The 22,513-nt window shown below is 51.4% G+C and overlaps 1 protein-coding gene across 2 annotated transcripts in view; it reads right to left on the reverse strand.

Annotated features, from left to right (window-relative positions):
- Positions 1–6,300: 6,300 nt before the first annotated feature.
- The window catches only part of MAML1 (mastermind like transcriptional coactivator 1), a 44,010-nt gene continuing 27,797 nt past the window's right edge, over positions 6,301–22,513 (reverse strand). The window contains exons 2-5 of one of the 2 annotated variants that reach the window (XM_037136364.2): positions 15,228–16,649; positions 12,658–12,897; positions 11,268–11,364; positions 6,301–9,475 (exon numbers count right to left, since the gene is read on the reverse strand). In XM_037136364.2, the coding sequence (XP_036992259.2) occupies positions 8,496–9,475; positions 11,268–11,364; positions 12,658–12,897; positions 15,228–16,649 (2,739 nt within the window). In that variant the 3' untranslated portion in view covers positions 6,301–8,495. The remainder of the gene's footprint in view (positions 9,476–11,267; positions 11,365–12,657; positions 12,898–15,227; positions 16,650–22,513) is intronic. The other variant, XM_053656773.1, reaches the window with a different exon arrangement.

The following is a 22,513-nucleotide window of genomic DNA, read 5'->3' on the forward strand; positions in this document are numbered from 1 at the left end:
AGAACCAAAGTCTGACTGCGCGGGAGGCAGACCCCCTTGCGCCTCCAGCTCATGCTGCAGGGGGCAGGACGGCGATTTCTGCAGCTCTGGACTTGGAAGGTGACTGTGTGTAGCAGGGACTGTGGGCATCAACTGGAGGGCCCTGTCCCGCAGGGTGGGAAGGGACCTGGGTACTTACAGAAACACAGAACCAGCCTAGGCCCCAAGCACTGCAGATGAGGGGCAGCCCCGCATCAGGAGCGAGGAGGATGCACACCCGGTGCTGTGAGGGCCTTCCTGACTCGCCAGGTGTACCGTGCCCCCTCTCCTTCTGTACTGGGCAGTTCGGCTCTCCAGGTCCGGTGATGGATGGAGCCTCCTGCAGAGACCCCATGAGTGACCTAACAGCTCCCAGGTGTTCACACAGCTGTCCCTGCTCCTCACCACGATTCCGGAAGGAGGCACTCAGTGTGGCCCACAGGAGATCTGCAGACTCGGCCACACTGGGCAGAACAGAGAATTCAGCCCTTCGGCCCCCAGAGCAGCTGCTGCATTTACTATTTCGTGTCTTTGCAGCAGGCCCATTACCCTGTCAGAGACTGTATCCCAGGACACTGAGGAGGTTAACCTGTGGTGGGCACTGTCCTTGCCACACTGGTTTCCCCATGGGGGTGTCTCTTCTAAACTTCACAGAGTGGCCTGCATGAAGCGACTGGAGTCTGCGGCCCACACAATTGCAGCCACCTGGAGAGCAAGGTATCTTCGAACCATTGTGTTAGCACTGCCAATCTGCACAGCAGGCAGGTGCATTGCCAGCTTGGAGACGAAAAGGGGAAAGGGCCAGCCAGGCAAATTCTCTCCATGGGCTGAAGACCAGCTGCTTCTGACGCTGCCCACCCTGCCTGGCGCTGGCCGGAGTGCCTACAACTCCTGGCTGAGTCTGGCCACCTGCTGGATCGAGTTCACAGGCAACTGCCACGTCCCATGTTTTCACGGCTTTGCAGCCACTTCACCACGTCCAGGGGTTCACCAGAGGGCTGGCCATCAGGCTGCCCTTTTGGTTTTCAATGTGCCGATGACAGTTGACATTCAATACGATTTTCTATCACTTTCTGGTGTACAGCTTAGTGTTCAGGCTGCCCTGCTGATAATGGTGCCAGCGATGGCAGAGGTGGACATGGGCCCCTCCCACTGCAGTGCCACTGCCCCCCACCCCAGGTGGAGGATGGGGGGTGGGGGAGCGGCGAGGGTCCACCCCCCTATTCCGTGCAGCAGTACGTCCTGTGTGTTTAACCCTGGCATCAGCAGCTGTTAACTTTGCTGTCTCGGCATTCCTCCTCCTGTTAACAGCACGCCGCCCTTCCTTTGGGGGAACTTCCGTCATCCACGTGGCTGGTTGACTGCTCTTCCCCCCGGGCCTCCGGCTGCTCCTTCCCAGCACTCGCCCCAGTGAAATGTCTCCTTCTTCAAGGCTCCTGCCCTGACGACCAACCGCATCTGAAGTTGTCTGGGCCTCCTCTCACCCTCGTGGCCCCAGCGCTGTCTTACTCCTCTGCGTTCTTTTCTTCGCAGGACTCACCACTCCGAAGTCATCTTGCTGACCTACTTGTGAGGGTCCTTCAGGGAGAAGGACCTTGCCCTGTGTATTGCTGCTGTCTCTCCTGAGGGCACTGCCTGGGCACAGCAGCTGCTCCGTCAACAGTCCTGACAGAACACACCTCCCTTGCTCCCAAAGCTTGGCTGGTGACCTGGGACAGACACAGGATAGCAGCAGAGCTTCAAGGCTGGGAACTGCTTGGCTCTTGCCACTCTGGGGCCAGGCTGCTTAGTGCCTCCTGATTATGGAAGTTACATGGTAACTTTAAGAGTGAGCCAAGCCTTGACTGGTGTGGCTCGGGGAGTTGAGTGCCTGTCTGTGAACCACGGGGTCGTGGGTTCAATTCCCAGTCAGGGCACATGCCTGGGTTGCAGACCAGGTGCCCAGTTGGGGGCGCATGAGAGGCAACCAAACATTGATATCTCTCTCCCTCTCCACTTCCCTTCCCCTTTAAAGATAAATAAATAAATAAATAAATAAAAAGTTTAAATAAATAGATAAATAAAAATTTAAAAAATAAAAAGAGCCAGGAAAGGGGATTAGGGAACTTTACTAGCCAAATTTCTTTTCTATTGGCTTGCAATATAAGAAGCCCAAGAAAACCGTCATTCTAAGTTGCTATGTTCCAATCCTTCATAAATGCTTAAAATAAGTGTATTGTATCTCATCAAGCGAAGCACTTGACCAAGCCCCTGTGGGCAGAGGCTGTCCCGCTTTCTGCAGTCAGAGTGCTGCTGTGACGCCGCCCTGCAATAACCCACCTCCCAGTCTGAGGGACTTATCTCTGCAAGGATGCAAGGATGGCTTCTCAGAACTGCAATGCTGGGTTGGGACAGATGGCATAAACTTTTTTTTTAAAGTATAACTTTATTGATTATGGTATTACAGTTGTTGTCCCATTTTTTTCTCTTCTTTATCCCCCTCCACCCTGCAACCCCCCCTTCCCACCAGCACTCCCTCCCTTAGTTCATGTCCATGGGTTGTACAGATAAGTTCTTTGGTTTCTACATTTCCCATACTAATTCATAACTTCCCTGTCTGTTTTGTACCTACCATTGATGCTTCTTATTCCCTTTACCTTTTCCCCTCTTCTCCTCCCTTCCCCTCCCCACTGATAACGTCCATGTGGTTTCCATTTCTGTGATTCTGTTCCTGTTCTATTGTTTGCTTAGTTTTTGTTTTCGTTGTTTTTCTTTTCTTTTAGGTTCATTTGTTAATAGCTGTGAGTTTGTTGTCATTTAATCATTCACATTTTTTATCTTCTTTTTCTTAGGTAAGTCCCTTTAACATTTCGTATAATAAGGGCTTGGTGATCATGAGATCCTTTAACTTGTCCTTATCTGGGACTTCATCTGCCCTTCCATTCTAAATAACAGCTTTGCTGGATAGAGCAATCTTGGATGTAGATCTTTGCCTTTCATGACTTCAAATACTTCTTTCCAGCCCCTTCTTGCCTGCAAGATTCCTTCTAGCTTGCCTGCAAGCTGGAAGTCTTATGGGCACTCCTTTGTAAGTAATATCTCTTTTTCTCTTGCTGCCTTTAAGATTCTCTCCTTATCTCTAATCTTGAGTAACGCAATTATGATGTGCCTTGGTGTGTTCCTCCTTGGGTCCAACTACTTTGGGACTCTCTGAGCTTCCTGGACTTCCTGGAAGTCTATTTGTTTTGCCAGTTTGGGGGTTCTCCTTCATTATTTTTTCAAATAAATTTTTGATTTCTTGGTCTTCTTCTTCTGGCACCCCTATGATCCGGATGTTGAAACATTTAATGTTGTCCTGAAATTCCCTAAGCCTCTCCTAATTTTTTTTGGATTCTTGTTTCTTCATTCTGTTCTGGTCGAATGTTTAGTTCTTCCTTCTGATCCAAATCGTCGATTTGAGTCCATTTCCTTTTCTTCACTGTTGGTTCCCTGTATATTTTCCTTTATTTCACTTTTCATAGCCTTCATTTTTTCCTCTAATTTGTGACCACATTCAGCCAATTCTGTAAGCATCCTGATCACCAGTGTTTTGAACTGTGCATCTGATAGGTTGTCTATCTTCTCATTGCTTAGTTCTTTTTCTGGAGCTTTCATCTGTTCTTTCATTTGGTTCAGATTTTTTTTTCTTGGGTGCCTGTTATGTTTTAAGGGGCAGAGCCTTAGGTATTCCCCAGGGCGGGGCAACCCACGTAGCTGCGTCGTGGTGCTCTATCTGGCGGAGGGTCCGAGAGGGAACAGTGCTGCTCGCTCAGCTCTCCCCGGGCTTTCAGTCAGTTTCTCCACTACCCACAGACAAATTGGGCCCTCCTGGTGCTGATTCCTGGGTGAGTGGGCTTATGTATGTTCCAGGACCCTAGGGGTCCCTTCAGCAAGCTCTCCTGTGAGACTGGAAGCTTCCCCCACTGCTGCCTCAATCCCCACAGACTTTTTCACTCAGAGGTTTTAAGGCTTTTTTTCCCCACATTGGAACCTTGGGTTGTGTGGTCTGGCTCCCCAGTTGTTCTTCCTGGCTTATCTGAATGTGTGGGACACCCCAGTCTGCCAGCTGCCGCCTCACTTGGCCTGGTCTATCTCCTTGTCACATGTCCTCTCCACCCTGCTGCCTGTCTCCGCCCCTCCTAACCAACCTGGACAAATGGTTCTTCTTTAAATCCTTGGTTGTCAAGTTTTTCCATACAGTTCGATTTCCTGGCAGTTCTGGTTGTTTTTTGTTTTTAAATTGGTTGTTGTCCTTCTTTTGGTTGTGTGAGAAAGCAAAGCATATTTACCTACACCTCTATCTTGGCTGGAAGTCACATTTCAATGGCGTGAATTTTATGGAATGCAATACCTTTCACAAAATTCCTTCCCACAAAAAGCTGCATCACAGCCTACCTCACCACACCGCAGCCAGCAGCTGAGTATTCTTCACCGGCTAACCTAAGCGGAATAATCTCACTTTTGTTCCAATTTGTACTTCCTTGATCACTAGTAAGGGTGGCCTTCCCTGAGACACAGTATTAAAATCAGGCCAATTAAAAATCATACAATGGTCCTGGCTGGTGTGACTCAGTGGAGTGCATGCCAGCCTATGAAAGGTCACTGGTCCAATTCCCACTCATGGCACATGCCTAGGTTGCAGGCCAGGTCCCCAGTTGGGAGCACATGAGAGGCAACCACACATGAATGTCTCTCTCCCTCTCTTTCTCCCTCCCTCCCCCCTTCTCTGTATATAAATACATAAAATAAATGAAAAAATAAATAAAATATTTAAAAAATACATCACACAATGACCTCTACGTTTTCAAGTGAAAAGAAGTCTCTCACTTGAAATCAAAAGCTAAAAATAATGAAGCTGTGTGAGGAAGGCCAACGGCTGTGGAACCACAGCTGCGATGGACTCAACTCTGGGCCCCTGCCAGCCAGGCTGTGAATGCCAAGGGGAAGCACTTTAAGGAAACTTAAAGTGCTGCTCCAGTGACCACAGAGAATAAAAAAGTGAAACCCTTATTGATCATCTGGAGAAACTTTTAGTCATCTTCAAATTACATTTACTGATTTTACACAGAGGAAGGGGGAGAGAATGCAAGACGGAGAAACACGGATTTGTTTCACACGGCTACGCATTCACTGGTTGACTCCTGTATGTGCTCTGACTGGGGAGGGAACCCGCAACCTTGGCACATCAGGAAGACGCTCCAACCAACCGAGCAACCCGGCCAGGGCCGTTTCAGGGCTCTCCCCAGAAGCTCAAACCGGCCACTATGTCCCCCTAGGCCCAAGCGGAAGCCAGAGAAAAGCCCCGACTCTTCAGCTCTGTGAAGACTGAGAGGCAAGGACGCTGAAGGAGGGTTGGAAGCAGCAGGGTTTGAGAGGCTGACTCTGATGTTGAATAAAGTTCTGCTCCGAGTAAGTTGCTTTCAAACAGCATCACATGCTACAGAGACATTGCTCACGAGAGGAAGGGGCACTCAGCAGGGCAGACTTCACTATTGTCTCATTTTAAGGACTTGCCACCCAATCCATCTGCATCGAGGCCAAACCACCGCCAGCAAAATTATGCCGAAAGTCAGATGAGTAGCATTTTTTAGCAATCTAGTATTTAAAATTTTCTGGTGCAGTATTTTTAAACTGAGGTATGTACATAGCGTTAGACACAATGTGACTGCACGCTTAGAAAGCCTACAGTGATCATCTGTAAAGTGCAAATGAAACTTTTATACACACCGGAAGACTAAATGTGACTCCCTCTCTGAAGACACTTCTCTGTGAGCATGTGCAGTCTAGAAGGTGTGACTGTAAGACACTTGACTTCTCGGGTCCAGCTTCCCTCGCATTAGACCTGGGGACACGGACAAGCCCCAGAGGGGGAGCCTGACGGCCCAGAGAGGTCCAGCTCCAGTCTCCTGTCACCCCCAGTGACAAATCTCAGAGGAAAATCAACGACCAAACCAGGCAGCCATGGCCCACTCCCGCCCTGCAGCCCGGCCTGTGAAGTCAATCCATGGGCAGTGTCTCTACTAGCAAAATACTTTTATTATTTTATAATGATAGAAAAGGAAAGTCAGGGTTTCTTTTTGGTGTATACCAGAGTTAAAGGAAATAGAAGAATAAAGGGATTAATAAGATTTTTATGTACTTTGATGACAATAAAAAGTTAACAATACCAACTGTTTGCCATAAAACTTATTATAGCTCCCCAAAACACATATATAAAGGATCAGTTTTAAAATCTATAAAAGTAAAAAATATACAGTCAGAAGCTCTATCACTTATTCCATCTTTAATATAAAATTGTAAACATTTATTTACACAAAGCAAATGTGTATAACAAAAGTCCCAGCACCCTTTTGAGTCATGGCTCCTGGTAAATGGGGGTTGGGGGTTACACTGAAGTGGTACCCCTTCCTCCCTGACCACCCAAACACCAGGTTCATAAATAAAGCCACGGGCAGCTCCCTGGGGGGCCCCGAGCATCACATTTTATTGCTCTGACACTGCAGCAGGCAAGAAGCCTGCTGTCTGACTAGGTGGCCCAGGACTAGGGGGACTAAGGCAGGGGCGGCCTCCCCAGGAGGGAGGTAGAGTGCCCTGGGGACAGAGGTGAGCGACAGCCAGACAGAGACCAGAGAAGAATGAGGGCCCATCACTGGCAGTCTGCCCACCCCTTTTTGGTAGAAAACCTGCTGAAGTCACCCCCTCCCCTCCACACTGGGGAGAGCACTCGAGAGGGTGGTGGCACGGGCTCTATGATTCACTCCCTTTTTCAGAGCTAAACCCAGCACCCGGAAAGGCAGGAAGGTGGGGTGGGGAAATGGCTCTAAGAGAAGAGGGGTGAGGGCTGAGCCCCCACGAAGGCACTGCAGGTGCAGAGCATCACCAACGGGTGTCCAGCCTCCCGTCCCTGCGCCCCGGCTGCTCGCGGGAACCTTGTCCTCGGCTCAGTTCTTTCCATAGGACACTCCGTGAATGACCATGGCGGTCTCTCCTGAGACCACACCCGTCAGCGGCCCTTCCTCCCCTACTCCGTGGGAGAGGGGCTCGCCCTGTGCTCCAGTCTGCTTTCCTTTACACCGAATGCTCACTCCATCTTCCTCTTCCACAAACAGCCCACAGGTAATACTCTGTTTTGTGGACTCTTAGCTTAGTCAAGTCTATTAATTCATAGACCTTAAAAGAGAAATCCACTTGAATCTTTAGAAAGGATGTATTAGTGTTATAAAGCAATTCTCTTTAAAAAGTGCAAGTTATCTGACATGGGAGTGGCAAGAGTAATACAGAGAACTCCTCCCTCTGCCTGGCACTGGGTGGGGCCACCCTGCTAAACAGGCCCACAGCCCCTTCCCCTTCCCTAAAGCCTTCCTTTTGGGGACGGGTGCCCTCCGCCCTACAATGTGAGGTCTCCCTAAGGAGTTGTAATGATTCTTTCCCCGCCAATCTAGTAAATCATGGTCTCAAAGAGGTTTTCCAGTTGGGCTGCAGAGAGAAAAATGGGGAGGCAGAAAAAAGGGCATCAGAAGGGAAGACAGGTGAAAAAAGACCTCTGAACACGACTGCCCGACGCCCGCTTTCTAACATGTTAAATACACGCTGTCAGACCAACAACTGCAGAGGGTGGGGACTTACAACCAAAGGACACCTGGGAACCCCAAATACTCCATTTCAGCATTTAGCCTGGGGGTGGCCTGGGGTCCTGCTACCAGAGTGGAAGGAGGGACCCCTCCACCAGGGTCCTCAGAAATGCCCACCGAGGAACAGCATTCTGGAGGGAGGGCTGCTGGGCAGACCGCACCTGTCACCAACCAGCTCTGCTGCCTCGTGGCATCCTGTGCCTTTCTCACACGTGCACCGGCCACAGCCCGTACTGATGGAAAGGCTTTTCCCGTGATGCCCCCTTTTTCCTGAAGGCGGACAGAGCCGAACACAAAAGGCCCTTAAAGGAAGCCCTAGGTTTCCAATGCCACGGAATCAACTTAAACCACTACCTATCCTGCTTTAAAAACTTTAAAAATTTTAATCTTCTCTATGCTACAAATTGCAAATAGTTCTGCTATATGGAGTCTCAACAAATACTTCCCCCCAACAATGAGGTGAGTGAAGAAATCTTGGATTAAGCCGACACGACAGCACAGGTTTTTAAAAGCCTGACATAATGGGGTTTCACTGTTTTATCTGTTGGCTTTTGGTCATTTGGACAGAAAACCACCTGTGGAACCCTGTCCTGCTGTCCCGGCAACAGGTGATGATGCCAGCAGATGGTCTGGGGCCAGCCCGACAGACCATGACACTAGGGTGGAGCAGGGGGCTCCGCAGATTCCAGCCAGGGGAATCCAACCTCAGCCCCAGGCTCTGCTGCACCCACCCAGCCCCCGGGCTGTGGGCTTTTGGTCTAAATAGTTGCTCATCGTTGAATATGAGAACGAGCTGTAGGAACACTGAAAACACCTCGAACCCTGCTATTACTGAGGCCCCAGAAGGTCATCCAGATCGTTCATCCACTCTTCCGAAGTCCTGTTCTTCAGCAAGGAGTCAATCAGGTCGGCATCTCCTGCCATGCTGGCCAGCCCACTGCCCCCTGGCTGCCCACTGTAGGCGAAGGGCAGCTCCTGGCTCGAAGTCCGCACAGGGTAGGCTTGGGCACAGTGCAGCCCTGCCCTGCCGCCCATGGGTGGGGCAGGGCTCTGGCTGAAGGCCCCCAGCTCAGGCCCCCCAGGGCTCAGGCCCGGCAAGCCCTGTTGCGGGGCTGCCTGGGGAGGCGCCGGAGCGGGGGCGCTGGTCCTCTGCTGTGCACTCACAGGAGGCAACATGGGCCCAGTGGAAGCCGCCGAGCTCATGGGGGCCATGGGCCTACTGGGCACCGTCTGGGGGAACCGTGGGCTGGACACCTGCAGGCGGGCCTGCTGCATGTGGAAGCTGGATGCCGCAGTGAAGGGGCTGACAGTGGTGCTGCCCGGGGCTGGGCTGCTCAGGGTCGGCACTCCCTGGTGCTGCCAAGACGGATTCTGGCCTCCCATGGCTGCTGACACCCTTGGGACCTGTGGCTTAGTTAAACCAGAGTTCAGGGTCCCCTTACTGTGCTGTTGGGAGAGGCCAGAGCTCCCCAGAGAGTTCTGCCCATAGGCAGCTGAGACTGAGGTGTTCTGGCCCATGCTGGCCTGCCGAGGAATGTGGGCATGTCCATTGGTGGCCTGTGATGGGGGCTGGGTGACTATCTGGGTGATGCTGGCGGCCATGCCGTAGAGGCTGCTCTGCGGCATGCTCTGGGAGCCGGTGAACTGAACCACGGTGCGGTCCTGCTGGCCCGAGTTTGAGGAGAGAGAGGAAACGGAAGTGTGTCCAGGGCCCAGTGGCATCAGACTCCCAGCCTGAGGGAACCCTCGAGGACAGCTGGAGTTAGGCGGACCCAAGGTGTTCATTCCAGGCACAGCAGCGGAAGACCCTAGAAGACAGAGAAGATTCTGTCAATCGAGGTGGTATTTCTTGCCCACCACTGTGGGGATGCCTCCCAGAGCCAAGGTGCAGCTGCCACCCTATGGGCACAAACAGCAGACTCAGAATGCCAGGCACCTCACAGCCAGTGGGACCTCAAAGAAGAGAGTCCTGGGGCCCAGGGGCACCTGAGGTTAAGACAAAGGCAGAGGGATACGCAAGCACGAGGGGAGGGCAGCCAGTGGCCTTGGCTTGTTCTCCTTCTGAGGCCCACCTATCTCTGCCCTGTGCAGGCCCAACACAGGGCCCTGGGCTCCATGAAGCCAACTCGGGGCACACCTTGGGGGGGCACTGCCGCCATGTGCTGTGGCAGGGTTGTAGCGCAGGCTGGGCAGCACGCCGTGGGAGCACAGGAGACAAAGGCTTGGTGCCTGGGAGGGCTTGGGGAGGCTTCAGGGAAAGCTGACAAACCCATCAGGATTTGAAAGGGTAGAAGCCAAGCGATTTAACAGCTTGGAGAAACAGTACTCGGACTGAGAGAAGGATGTGTGCAAAGTCATAAAAGGTGGTCTGTGTGGGGGACTCTGTGGCTGGGTGTGGGGAAAGCATCAGCGGTCAGACACAACACTGAAGAGCCCTCACCGCCCGACCAGAGGGAGACAGCACTATGACTGTGGTTCCGAGCCTGCTGGGGCAGAAGCTGCTCACACCTTGCAGATGAGACCCTCAGAAGGGAGCACCCCGACTGTGCCCTGCAGGCTCTGGTGAGCGCCTGCTCTGTGGCGGGAAGACGTGCTGGGAAGATGACACTGAGGAACTGGACCGAGGGGCTCTGCCTTAAGCAATGGCTACGGGGCAGAAGCACTGAGGAGAGTTTTTGCAGGCAGGACAGCCACTGTCCAGGGGCCGGCCTTAGCTGCGCACTTTACTCCTCCTCTCACACTCCCCACTGGCATTTAACTAGTAACTTGGTGGAGGAAAGGAGAGAGCCTCTCTCACTCCCACTGAGCACCCAGAGAAATGACAGATGGCACGAAGGCAGCAAAGATGGCTGAGACCCAGGCTTCTGAGATGCCCGCTGACTTCGGCTCCTTGGCTCTGGTCAGCATGCACACAGAACTCCACTGGTCTCTTCCAGAACGCACAGCTGGGGTCAGCTCCTCTGGGACACTTTACAGTGAGAGTCACTGACTAAGGAAGGGACAGGTTCCGAAGACACTCCAAGAAGAGCAGACCACATTTTCCTGCACCTGCCAGTTGGCAGGCATCTTTCGGTATTTCTGGAGTGACAGCCTGAGTAGTGGCAGCCAGACTCCCTCGCGTGTCTGACACATGACATCTGAGACCCCTCAGAGTGCCTCCTGCCCCTTCCCGGCCAGCTGTCCATGGCTGGTGCAGCCACCTGTGACACTTGAAAGTGAGCAGACAAGAAGAAAAAACAAAGAGGCAAAGGCCACACAAGTGCATTAAGTCTCCTTATCTGGAAACTGGGAGAGGTCATTTTGCTGAAGCTAAGAACTTTCTTAAGAATTAGGGAAGCCATTTCCTGCTGATAAGATTGTACAGCCAGGGACCTGACCAAAGTACTCAGCCAAAGCCGTCTGCCTCTACAGCCCTCTTCCCCTGATCCAGTGGGTGACTTGGACACAGCCCCTTAGGTGGGCTGAGGTCTCTACAAGGAAGTGGACCCCCAGAGTGCCAGGCCAAGGCCACACAGGCACTCAGCATGTGCAGAGCAGCCTGCCTACTCTGAGCAAGGCCCGCCAGCCCCTGCCCCCGCCACCAGGGCAGACGCCCCTCACCTGGGAACTGTCCGACTTGCTGTGGGAAGGTGCTCTGTGTTGGGTCTTGGTACTGGGGTGGTGGGCGGGTCAGATGGCGCTGAAACTGCTGCTTCTCCTAAAAATGCCAAGAACAGAGCAAACAAAAGACCCACATCAAACAAACGAACAAACAAACTCACAAACACATAGTGTCAGAGCTGAGGACAGAAAACCGTCCAAGCTCATTACTCATAGACAAACTCCTGTGGATGTCGTGCCCATGGTCTCTTTTTGGGGATTCTTAATAAACACTATGAAGCAGAAGGATGAGTCGGAGCTCAGGAGCAATAATTAAGAAAAGATTTCAGTTTTTAAAATGGAGGGCAGATCAGGAAGGTGCAAACCAAAGCTACCACGATGTGCCACGTCAAGTGCACTAGGAGGGCTGGAAGAATGGAGACTGGTGCAGCGCAGATGCAGAGAAACCGAGACCGTCACACAATGCTGGGGGCACGTAAACTGGTGCAGCTGTTTTGTAAAAACAGTCGGGCAGTTCTTCATAAGGTTAAACACAGGAGTCAGCATTTCACCCAGTAATTCCACCCCTAGATATACTTTCAGAGAATCAAAAAGCTATGTCCACAAAAAGTTGAGGGAAGAGCCTATCTATCAACAAATAAATGGACAATTAAAATGCGACATATTCATACCACAGAATAGTATTCAGCCATAAAAAGTGCGGAAGTACTGATACACGCTATAGCACAGTTGAACCTTTAATCCACTTGCACAAAACATGCACAAAAAGTAGGTGGGTGGGTGCCTAGGCCTGGGCAGATGAGGGGAACAACTTTTCCTGGGTACATAGCTCCTTTTAGGTGTCACTTTAAATGGGTAAAACAACTCCAATGTCATGTACAACTGTTATTCCTCAATCGACCTAAACTACTGGATGGCTAGTTCTTCACTTATGTCCTAGGGATGTAATTTAAAACCTGAGAACTCCTGTAAACTCAGCACCTGCACGCTATACCTGGTGACCAAGTGGGTGAACGGCAGCACTTGGTGGGGCTTGTCAGCCCTGACCCTACAAACTGCAGGCCCCTGGCCCCATAGCCGGCCTGTTACAAACTCACTAGGCCCCATGTGCACTGATGAACTGGGGGCTTGGACATGGAGAAATGTCCCTAACACGTATGGTTTCAGCCAGATTCTGCCTTCATTAATCTTCACTAAGTGACATAAAAAGCTGTCTCCGACACAGGACACCATCGTGAGAAATGCCACACCCCAGAAGGGCATTTGAAACGGCAGAGCGCTCTAACACCTACAAACATGCGATGAGCACACAGTCACCTCACACTCTGGGGAGCACAGTGACCTAGAGGCACACGGCGGGGGTGGGGTTGTGCTCTGCCTGTCTCTTTACCTGCTCTGCCAGAAGGTGCTGCTGCCTTTGCAAGAACTGCTGTTGCTGCAAATGCTTCTGCTGCTGCTCCCTCTGTTTCTGCTGATCCAAAAGCAACTGGTGCTGCTTCATGACAGTTGCCTGCTGTTGGCCGCTGAGATAGGGGGCGCTGCTGTGAGTGCTGGCCACGGACGCAGTGGGTGGCTGATTCCCCACGCTGGATGCCTGGGCTGGCACAGGGACGTTGGGAGGGTTCTGCTCCTGTCAACACAGATAAGGGGTCTGGAGTTGGGTGGGATGCAGCAGTCTTCCAGCCCTGACCAGAGCACGTGAGCGCCACCTAGTGAAAGCCTGGCTCCCTGCAGAGGACTCCAGTGCAGCCGCTCTGCGGGAGGCTGGGTGGACACCAAGGGAGCCAGGGCTTGTGTGTCCAGGAGCAGCAATGCAGAGTCACGAGCAGCATGCTAGCTTTGCTTCCTGCGACTTGCCAGTGGCAAGGGTGTGATTTTACACTTAAGTTCACATATTTGCACCCAACAGCTTCTGTAGGCAACTGGAGCTCATATACCCTCGCTTACTGGAACTCGTGAGTGTGGGGGAGCTCCAAGGAGCACTGGGGGGGGCTCTGGGTGATGGAGACTTGCCACATTCAAGTGTGCAAACCTTGGGTCCCTGGTGGTGGCCTGTCTCTGAACCTCCTGCAATCACTGTGTTTACCCACGTGTGTGCAGCATTTTCCTGGGAGAGACTGCTTGGCTTCTGTCAGATGCTCATGCCCATATTTTCTAGTAACACATAGAGCAAAGTGAGTCATGTCGAAGGTCACCACGGTGTTATGCCAGTGTCATTACTTACATTTAAAGGAAAATTTAACTCAACACAGGAAAAAGGCAGAATTTAGCAGTGATCATTTAAATAAGTTCAACTTCTTGAGCTCCTTTCCAGTCCTTATTCATTTGTTTAATCTTTACAAGAGTCTAATCTCAGAGCAGAAAGATTCTGACATAATTCCTCACACCAATCAGCAGCAGCTCATGGGCTACAGAGCACTCTGTGAGGTGGGTGCAAAGTCACTAAGACGGCACTGCTGCTAAGACAGCGGTGGTCACTGGGTGGCTCTTAAGGTGGCTTTTAGTGGCCATGCAGCAATTTAAAGGTTGACGTAAGCAAAAGTCTCGACATTGACACATGCAGGTTTGCTCCTGTTGCAAGATGCTTAAACTGCTTCCAGTTTGGAGCTATTAGCTACAACCATGCAATGAACATCCTGTATGTAACTTTCTCTTTTGGGGGCATTATTTCTTGCAGGAGTATAATGTATCAATGCTTATGAGTATTTTTATGGCTTACGAAAAACACACAATGCTAAATTACTTTCCAAAAGCACTGTGCCCATTTATATACTCTCACCACTATGAGTGTGTCAACCTCTTCATGCTATTACCAGCTATAAATATACAAAGGTATAATTCCCAGTCAGGGCACATGCCCTGAATTGAACCGGTTGCAGACCGGTTCCCTGCAGGCCAGTTCCCAGCAGGGGACGCACGAAGGCAACCATACACTGATGTTTCTCTCCCTCTCTCCTTCCCTTCCCCTCTAAAGATAAAGAAATAAAATCTTAAAAAATATATATATACACAAAGGTATAAATATTTACAGCTGAAGATATATTCACTGAAGGCTTACTCATGATAGTGAAGAGCAGGAAGCAAGTTTCGGGGGATCAAAAAAGAAAGAGGTCCAGGAAACACTCAGGAGTGAGCAAACCAAGTGTGCTGTGCCCTTCTCTGCGGAACACACTCTGCTGCTGCCTGAGGCCCAGTCATTGGAAATCACCCAGGGAGGAGGCGTCTTAGAACAGAGCTGAGCAAAGTGGCAGGGAAAATCTCAACAGTGACAGCACCGGCCCTGACATGGGGCTGCCTTGCAAGCCACGTGATTCTGCCAGGCCTGTTTATCACCAGTGAGGAACCACAGTGCTCAGACGTGTTGGAAGCAGCACTCACCTAAAAGGTTACAAGCTTACCAAAGCTTACTAAAACTTAAGGGATATTTTTTAATGATTTTTGAGAGGAAAGGGAGGGTGGGGAAGAGAGAGACACTGATTTGTTGCTCCACCTGCTTGTGCACTCACTGGTTGATTCTTCTATGTGCCCTGACCCAAGACAGAACCCGCCAACTTGACATATTGGGACGATGCTGTAATCAACCGAGCTACCCGGCCAGGGCCTAAAACTTAAGATATTTTGGGCATAGAGATCTGAAAGATGGTTAAAAAAAAAAAAGCAAAACTTTTAAGAAGCCCAGTAAATCTGATCTTTACCTGCAAAATCCAGCCCCAAACTACTTGTGTGGCATGAATGAGATACAAGAAATACAGGTGAATCCTCCTAAGTGCGGATAGTTAAAACCAAAGAAATTTTACCCTCTCTTTGTCTAAGACTCAACCCAGGTTTGCTTGATCAATTTTCTCTCCCAAGGAATCAAAGAACAATCACAGTTCCCTCCCTCCTTCCCTTTGTTTCCCAACCCTGTGGGACCCAGTAACCACAGGGATGCAGAGTAAGAGTGCAAAGCTACAGGCTCACCTGGCTAGGTGGGACCAGCGACGGGAAGGGCATGTTTCCTGGCTTTGGTTTCATCAGAAACAAGGAATTCTGCTCATTGCTCAGGTGAGGCAGCTGCTGGGGAAGGTAGGTCATCAGGGCCGCCTTTCCTGGGCCAGCCCCAGGGCCGCCTTGCCCGCAGTCTGCTTTGTAATGAGAAAGGGGCTTGGTGTTGCCGTAGTCCAGCACAGACCCTTGGTTAGTCACGGTGCTCTGGCTCAAGCTGCTTGGCGGCACCTGGTGACTCAGCAGGTTTACATGGCTGGGCGGGAGGTAGGGGCCTCCAGGATGAGGGGAGCTCTTATTCACACTGGGCATCATGAGCAGTTTGGAGTTAGTGAAGTCTTGCTTATAGCCGGGAGGGCTGGCAGGCTTCTCCATAGTATAAGGAACATTTAAGGGGCTGTGGGATGGGCCTGTCTGTTGCCAGGTGGACATCTGGCCTGGAGCTGGTGCCTGAGCAGCCTGCTGTGAATTCTGGAGCATCTGCTGGCGCTTCTGCTTGGCAGCAATCTGCTGGAGCTGGTGGGCAGAGGACAGCTTCGAGGCCCCTCCTGGACCCTGGCTTGGCAACACCACACTGGAGATGGCTCTTTGTGCATTCTGGGCCTGGGCAGATGCCGGCATCAGGCTGGGACTGGGGTTGTCTGTCCCGGGCTGACCAGAGGTGTGGAACAGAGGCTGAGAGCCCCCGAGGCTGGGTGAGTCTGTGCTCACAGGCCCAGAGGAAGGCCCCATTCTGTAGGATGGAGGTCCTACGGAATCAGCCCTCACTTGTGGAGAGCCTGACTGTTCTTGTTCCAAGGCTGCTGGAGAGAATTCTGTCTTAATGCTGATGTCCTGAGCCAAGGGAGGCTGTGGGGCAGAACTGGAAGACTCTGGGTCCTTCTTCTCTTCAAAGTCCTCAGTAAACAGATCCTTCATGTCTTCGTCGGGCACTGACCTGTTCAGCTCCTCAATGAGCTCCTTCCACTCCTGCTCATTAAGGTTGAGGTCAGGCATGAGGTTGCTTTGGGATATGGAGCCTCCAGCTCCTGCGATCATGCAAGGCAGGTCATCCACAGGCTCCTGCTTCAGCTCTTTACTCAGGCTCAGAGGAAATGACTCGCCAGAGTTGCTGCCTCCATTCAGGTGGAGGCTTGAGTCTGCCAGACACTTCTTGTTCATAGAGTCCAGTCCCAGGGCGTGCTTCCCGCTGGCTTGCAGGGCCTCTGCACTGGGCTCCTCAGGCTGACCGAGAGGGGAGGCTGGAGGCAGGCCGTTGGAAGAGACACCCACTCCCATGGGAGCCTCCCGGCGGGTCTTCTTATGCCCAGAAAAGAGGTCTCCATAGCCATTCTGCTGGTCACCATTCTGTGGGGAGGCAGTGCTATCGAGACTCCTCTTCACGGTGTCATGGAGATGCTGAAAAACATGGAGAAGAGTGACTCATGTTCACAGCAACTTGTAAGAGGCCCCATGGCTTCTCATGGTGACTTAAACCAGGGGCCTGCCACCCTGCAGTGCTCTCCTGATGATTCCGCCTCCTTAGTCCACACTCCCCACTCTGGGAACACTCCAACTTCCCTTCCAGGGTGGCCTCTCTGCCACCCCGCCCAGGTCCTGTGGCCTCGCCTGAGTCAGGACCAAGGGCCCAGCTGTGGGAAAGCAACCCAGTTACAGTGGACGGGTCAGTCCTGCACTTTTGCAGGACACAAGCCTGTTCTGTCATTCAGTGTAAGGGTGTGCCCACGAGTGGAGCTGAGGAGAGAGACAGAGGACACACACAGATTCTGAAGTACTGTGTGAATCCTGGATCTAGTTGTACCTGAGACCAGCTACTCCCCGGCCCCTGCCCGCCTTTTTACATTCTTGTGTTTCAGACAGTTTAACTAGGATTGCTGCTGCTTTCAGATGAAGTAGCCCTGGCAATACAGATTCTTTCTCAGCCTTGAGGGGAAGGGGGGGGGGTTGGCCTGGGAGGGAGTAGTCACCAACACCAGGCTCCATCTTGTTGCTCCACCCTTTCCTTCCCGCTTTTGTCCCACTCAGCTGCCAACTGTGAGCATCTTCTAATCACCTGCCCATTGTCACCAACCTTCCCAAACCCCTCTTCTGACCCAGGCCATCGGACCACACAGCGAGATCTGTCTGCACCAATACTCTTGCTTTCCCTTGTCCTCAACCAGATCTGTTAAACGGCCCTTATGCAAAGAGTCTGCTCTGTGCCAGGGACAAGTGCTGTGGACTATTAAGATGAATAGGGTGCTCCCCTTGCTCCATGGGCTCCCAGTTTCCTAGGACATGTGACACACAGGGACATGGCTACAGAATAAGATGAATGGCTCGTGCAAGAGGCAGAGTAGTAAGTGTCCTGAGAATGCGGGGCAGGGGTTTCAGGAAGTGGGTGAGGGGTGAGGAGGAGAGAAGGCAGTGTCTTCCTGCTGTTTCCCCAGCCTTGTTTCCAGCCATCAGGACAAGGGTCCTCCACTAACAGAGGTGCCCACACTCAGCTTCTGACCCTGGCTGCTCCTTTCCCATGTTTACTCTTTTTGTGCGTGGGCAGTTAGGCGTGACAGAGCAAGGATGATAGGCCAGGAGCAGGTCACCAAGGTGGAAAACCCGGGGTACCTAGCAGCAGGCAGAACCGGAAAACCCAGGACCTGGCCCCTAGGGTGACCTTTCCCCTTGACATGCCCCTGGCATGTCTCTGGCCACGCTGGCAGTAAGACACCCTCAGTGACAAGGAACGGATGACTGGCCTCATGTGACTCCCAGACGGGCCCTGGCACAATCACTCCCTGAAGTGTTATGTTAACCCATAGGGATAATTCCTAAGCCTCAGCTGCATTGCAGCTCCCGGCTGAAACAAAACACAGTGAGGCCACGGCAGACCTCGGGACCAGCTGCACCGACCCAGGACCCCCTGCCCTGGCACCAACCAGTCAGTGGAGATGACGACCCTGAAAGGACACACCTGAACTGGTGCTACAACTGATGACTGTTGTATTGACATCCTCCCCTAGGACACCCCCCCCCCCAAACTCCCACTCTTAATAGCCCTCAGGATGAAGGAGGACACAGTATTTCTTTAAATTAGTATCTGGAAACCTAAGTTAGCTCAGAAAAACTTAGGAATGTTTGATAAATGAAACTGTAGGGAAGAAGTATAAGAAAAACACAATCCTAGGACACAACTCAACAACATTCTTTTTACTTTGCTTTCTTTGTAGGTTCCTCTGCTCTGTGCTTCCTGCTGCCACCCGGGGGTGAGAGGGGAAAAGAAACCATGCTCCTAAAATGGGCCCTTTATATAAAAGACCGGGAATTCACACCCATGTAATCTGTCACAAGGAAATCAAAATGAGTTGCTAATTTTTCTTGGAGTTTTATTCTTCCTATTATATTCTTTTTGGAAAATCATTTGTTCATCAGTGTCAGGTCTGGGTGGACTGTAAACGTGCTCAGTTGTCCATCCTCCTATGGAGGAAGACGGACACCTACAAGGTCAAAGGACTCGATGAGTCAGCTGATCGTCCCAGATTAGAAACAGAATCCTACTTTGCCCCAACACTTGTAAAAGCTACCACTCCCTTTTTCAACATTCACGTGCAAACAGATGCAGAGAAGTTCCAAAGTAAAAACTTATTTTTGTAATACCAGTTGTGTAGCCAAAGGAAACATCAAACTGGAATGAACTGAGGGTGGGGGTGGGGGTGTGCGATGTGGTGGTCGTGGCAGATTTCTAAGTCCTGGGGGTTTACAGGAGTGCCTGCTATGTCCAGCACTGCAGAATGAAGCACCGTGAGTAAACCAAAGCCTAATCTCCAGGATTCACAAGAGATGGGAAAATGGCCTGAACAGGTAACAATAAACACAAGCTGCCCTGTATAAATGCACAAGCTTGCTGTCAGCACAGTGTACTTCTGGGCACTCGGCTCGACACTGCCAAGTGGTCTCGAGGTATACGTAGGGTTCCAGGAGGGTTGAGTTCTGGTATCACACAACCTGGTGCTAGCTTCCTTCACAAGGAGGTTTTGCTGAGAACACTGCATGCATGCCTGCTGGCAAGCTGAAGGCCCCCCATGCTTACCCACTTGGTCTTGCACCAATGCACCCTGTAGGCCTGGCTCCCACCCTAGCCTGTGCCGCCCACCACCTTTTCTTCCGGAAGAGAGGCCCCAGGATATTGATGCTGCTCCCAGTCAAGCCAGACTTACCACACCTTCTGGACACCCCACTTGACCTGCTAGGCTTACATGACAGCCCCTCCATGTCCTCCCCTTCCAGTATGCTTTGTGGCCAAACTCCCCCAAATGACAACACCGATAACTCCTCTACTCTGAGTTAACAAACAGAGGCAGCTGGTTAAGACAGAGGGCTCTCTCATCAATGCTCCTTGCCTGTGGTCAGCCACCTGGCAGTGCTTCCCACCCCTTCTCCCTGGGCATTCATTTCCCCTCCTTCCCCCTCTTCTGTCATCCTCCTATCAGCCCAACATGTCTCCCTGCCCCCAGAGCCAGCAGGCTGGTCCACCACAAGGTGGCTTCTACCCTCCAGAACCGACTGGATGACTGAACACTGAATGTGGGAGTAAAAGAAAGGGAAGGCTTGGGACGGTTCTTTCTCTGAGGCCAGCAACCACCTTCTTGCCAATAAACGCAGTCCACACTTTCAATCTTTCCTTCTCTCTGTTCATCATCTGCCTCTTAATAACTCTCTGCATCTTTAAAGCCCTGCCCTCATATTTCTTTCCTACATTCTCTTTCTCTTCTGCTTTCCTGGTTGCTTCTTCTTAGTCTCCTTTGAGGTAGGTCTCCCCTTCAAATAAGGATCAGAGTCCTCTCCTCTCTTCCCTCTGCACACAATCCTGGTGATCTCATCCACTATAACTCCTTCGCCTAAACACCACACCCAGAATAATCCCACTGCTCCCCCCCTTTCACAGGCCCTCCCTATGGTACACAGTGCTTGAGTCACACCAGCTCTCCTTCCTTGTTCAGGTCCTCAAAGGTGTTGGGCTCATTCCACCTCAAGGCTTTTCCACTTGCTCTTCTCTTTGCCCAGAACACTTCCCCTTTATCCTCCCAGGGTGGCTTGGCTCCTCAAAGTCATTCTCCCATCACCTGCTCCTCCCCTACAGTCACTCTCTACCCTATGTCTTGTTAATTCCCCCAGTGGAGGCGGTCATTTGAATGGGCACAGCTTCCCCCATTACAATGAAAAACAGGGACCCCAGGACCTAGAGCAATGCCTAGCACTCCATAAATGTTTGTGTCTCAATGTGCCATCTCTAACCTACCCATGTCTAAGAGCTCCAGACTCCTGTCTGTCCAACTGTCTACTTGGCATGCTCTACGAGGGGCACAGACACCTGAGACTGAATCCTTCTGAACCTGAGGCAGCACCCCTGCAGCTCTGTCAGTCTTTCTTCTGCTCCTGCCTCAGAGGACGCGATGTCTGACCACCTGGGCACACAAAACAGAAGCCAGGGAGCCACTCTTGCTCCTCCTGCTTTAGCCCCTGCACCCATCAGCACCCTTCTCCGACTGAGTGCACCTCCTTAGCATTTCTTGAATCCACATGATTTTCTCCTTTCACTAGCACCAACTGCCTGGCCTGAATTATTCTAACTGTGTCTAAAGCTAGCCTTGTCACAGCCCTGCCCTTGTCCATGGTCCACCCTGCGGTCAGGGTGATCCTGCAGAAGGGCAAATCGGACCCAGTCCTTCTCTTCTCAACCACTCCTCCAGGGCACTTTCCTGCTGTGCTTCTGGCCCTGGCACACATGTGGCTCCCCAACAACTCTCCCCCACGCCCAGACTGCATACTGCAGTGCAGCTCACTGAAACCCCTCCCAAGCACAGGCTGGAACACATAAAATTGTAACTCTTTAAGGTGGCACTGGTTAAGTGTGGGCAATTTCAACTGAACACCACGCTGGCTCCTTTCCCCCTGAGCTCTTCTGGAGCCCTGCACAAACACTCGGGCTCCCCAGGAACCCTTAGTGTCTTTGGTAACGTGGATCCACTTTTGTTTAACACTCAGGGTTTCAGTGACTTGAGGAAAAGTTCTGGAAACCCAAATCAAATAGCAACTTTGATTAAGGCACAGATTTGAGCCAAGTGTGACAGGGACAAGCCGTGACTTCCCGGAGTGCCTCACGGAGTGCTTGGCACCTGGACTTCCTGCTCCCCGTTGTGTTTCACAACCATGGTGCACCCTCACAGGCCCTGAAGGAGGGTGCCACCGCTCCTGCTCCACGGCAGGTGGAAGGAAGGAAGGTAGGCAGGGACTCCATGAAGCTGCTTGAGCTCTGAGCACTCAAGAGGCCTTGGGAGGGACCTGCCCTCCCTGGACAGATGGAGGTGAGGCTCCAACAAATCCCACTTCCACCTGGGAGGCTGGAAGAGGAGTCTGGCATGAGACACGAGCTGTAGGAAGTGAGTCAGAGTTTTAAACTCTAAGAAAAAAAGCACCTGCCCTAGGTCAAGAAGAGCCCCATAAAGGTGACCTTGTCAGAAAAATGGACTGTGCTATGAAAAACCCACATACCAATGCCACAAATATTCTTTGTAAGATATTTAAAGAAAAAGATAACTTTGCCATTACCAGTGAGGCTCAGTTGGTTGGGTGTCATCCCACAAACTAAAAGGTTACTGGTACGATTCCTGGTCAGGGCACATGCCTGGGTTGAAGGTTTGGGCATGTGTGAGAGGCAACCAATCTGCACTTCTCAGATTAAGGTTTCTCTCCCTCTTTCTCCCTCCCTTCCCCTCTCTATAAATAAATAAAATCTTTATTAAAAAAGAAAAGAGAGAACCTGTCACAGAACCACATATAATCTGTCACTAAAGAGCCCCGATGTTAAGGCATTATTCACCGTAACAGCTGGGCATCTCGCAGACTTGGGAGCACAGAGGCACCTAAGACACCTGGGAGCACCACCCCCTGCCCGTGGTCCTTGCCTTAGGAACACAATGAAAAGTGCAGATTCTGAGAACTGCATTTTCCAGAAAACTGTAGTTTGGAGTCTAGACACCTTAGCATCACCTTTTTAAACTTTCTGTTTTTAAAGAATTACAGATTCACGGGAAGCTGCAAAGTGAGTACAGAAAGCTTCAGCCCCCTCACACAGTTTCCCCAGCCGTGCTGTGTCACGCAACTGCAGCACATCCCCACCCAGGACGACCGTGTGTGTCACGGCGCACGTGACATCACTGCTCTGGATAGAAGGCTTATGTGTTTTACACAATGTATTCTCTTCCTGTATGACTATAAAGCAGGAG

The sequence above is a fragment of the Artibeus jamaicensis genome, unplaced genomic scaffold (assembly GCF_021234435.1).
Source record: "Artibeus jamaicensis isolate MK-2021 breed Jamaican fruit bat unplaced genomic scaffold, CSHL_Jam_final scaffold_286, whole genome shotgun sequence".
Taxonomy (NCBI): domain Eukaryota; kingdom Metazoa; phylum Chordata; class Mammalia; order Chiroptera; family Phyllostomidae; genus Artibeus; species Artibeus jamaicensis.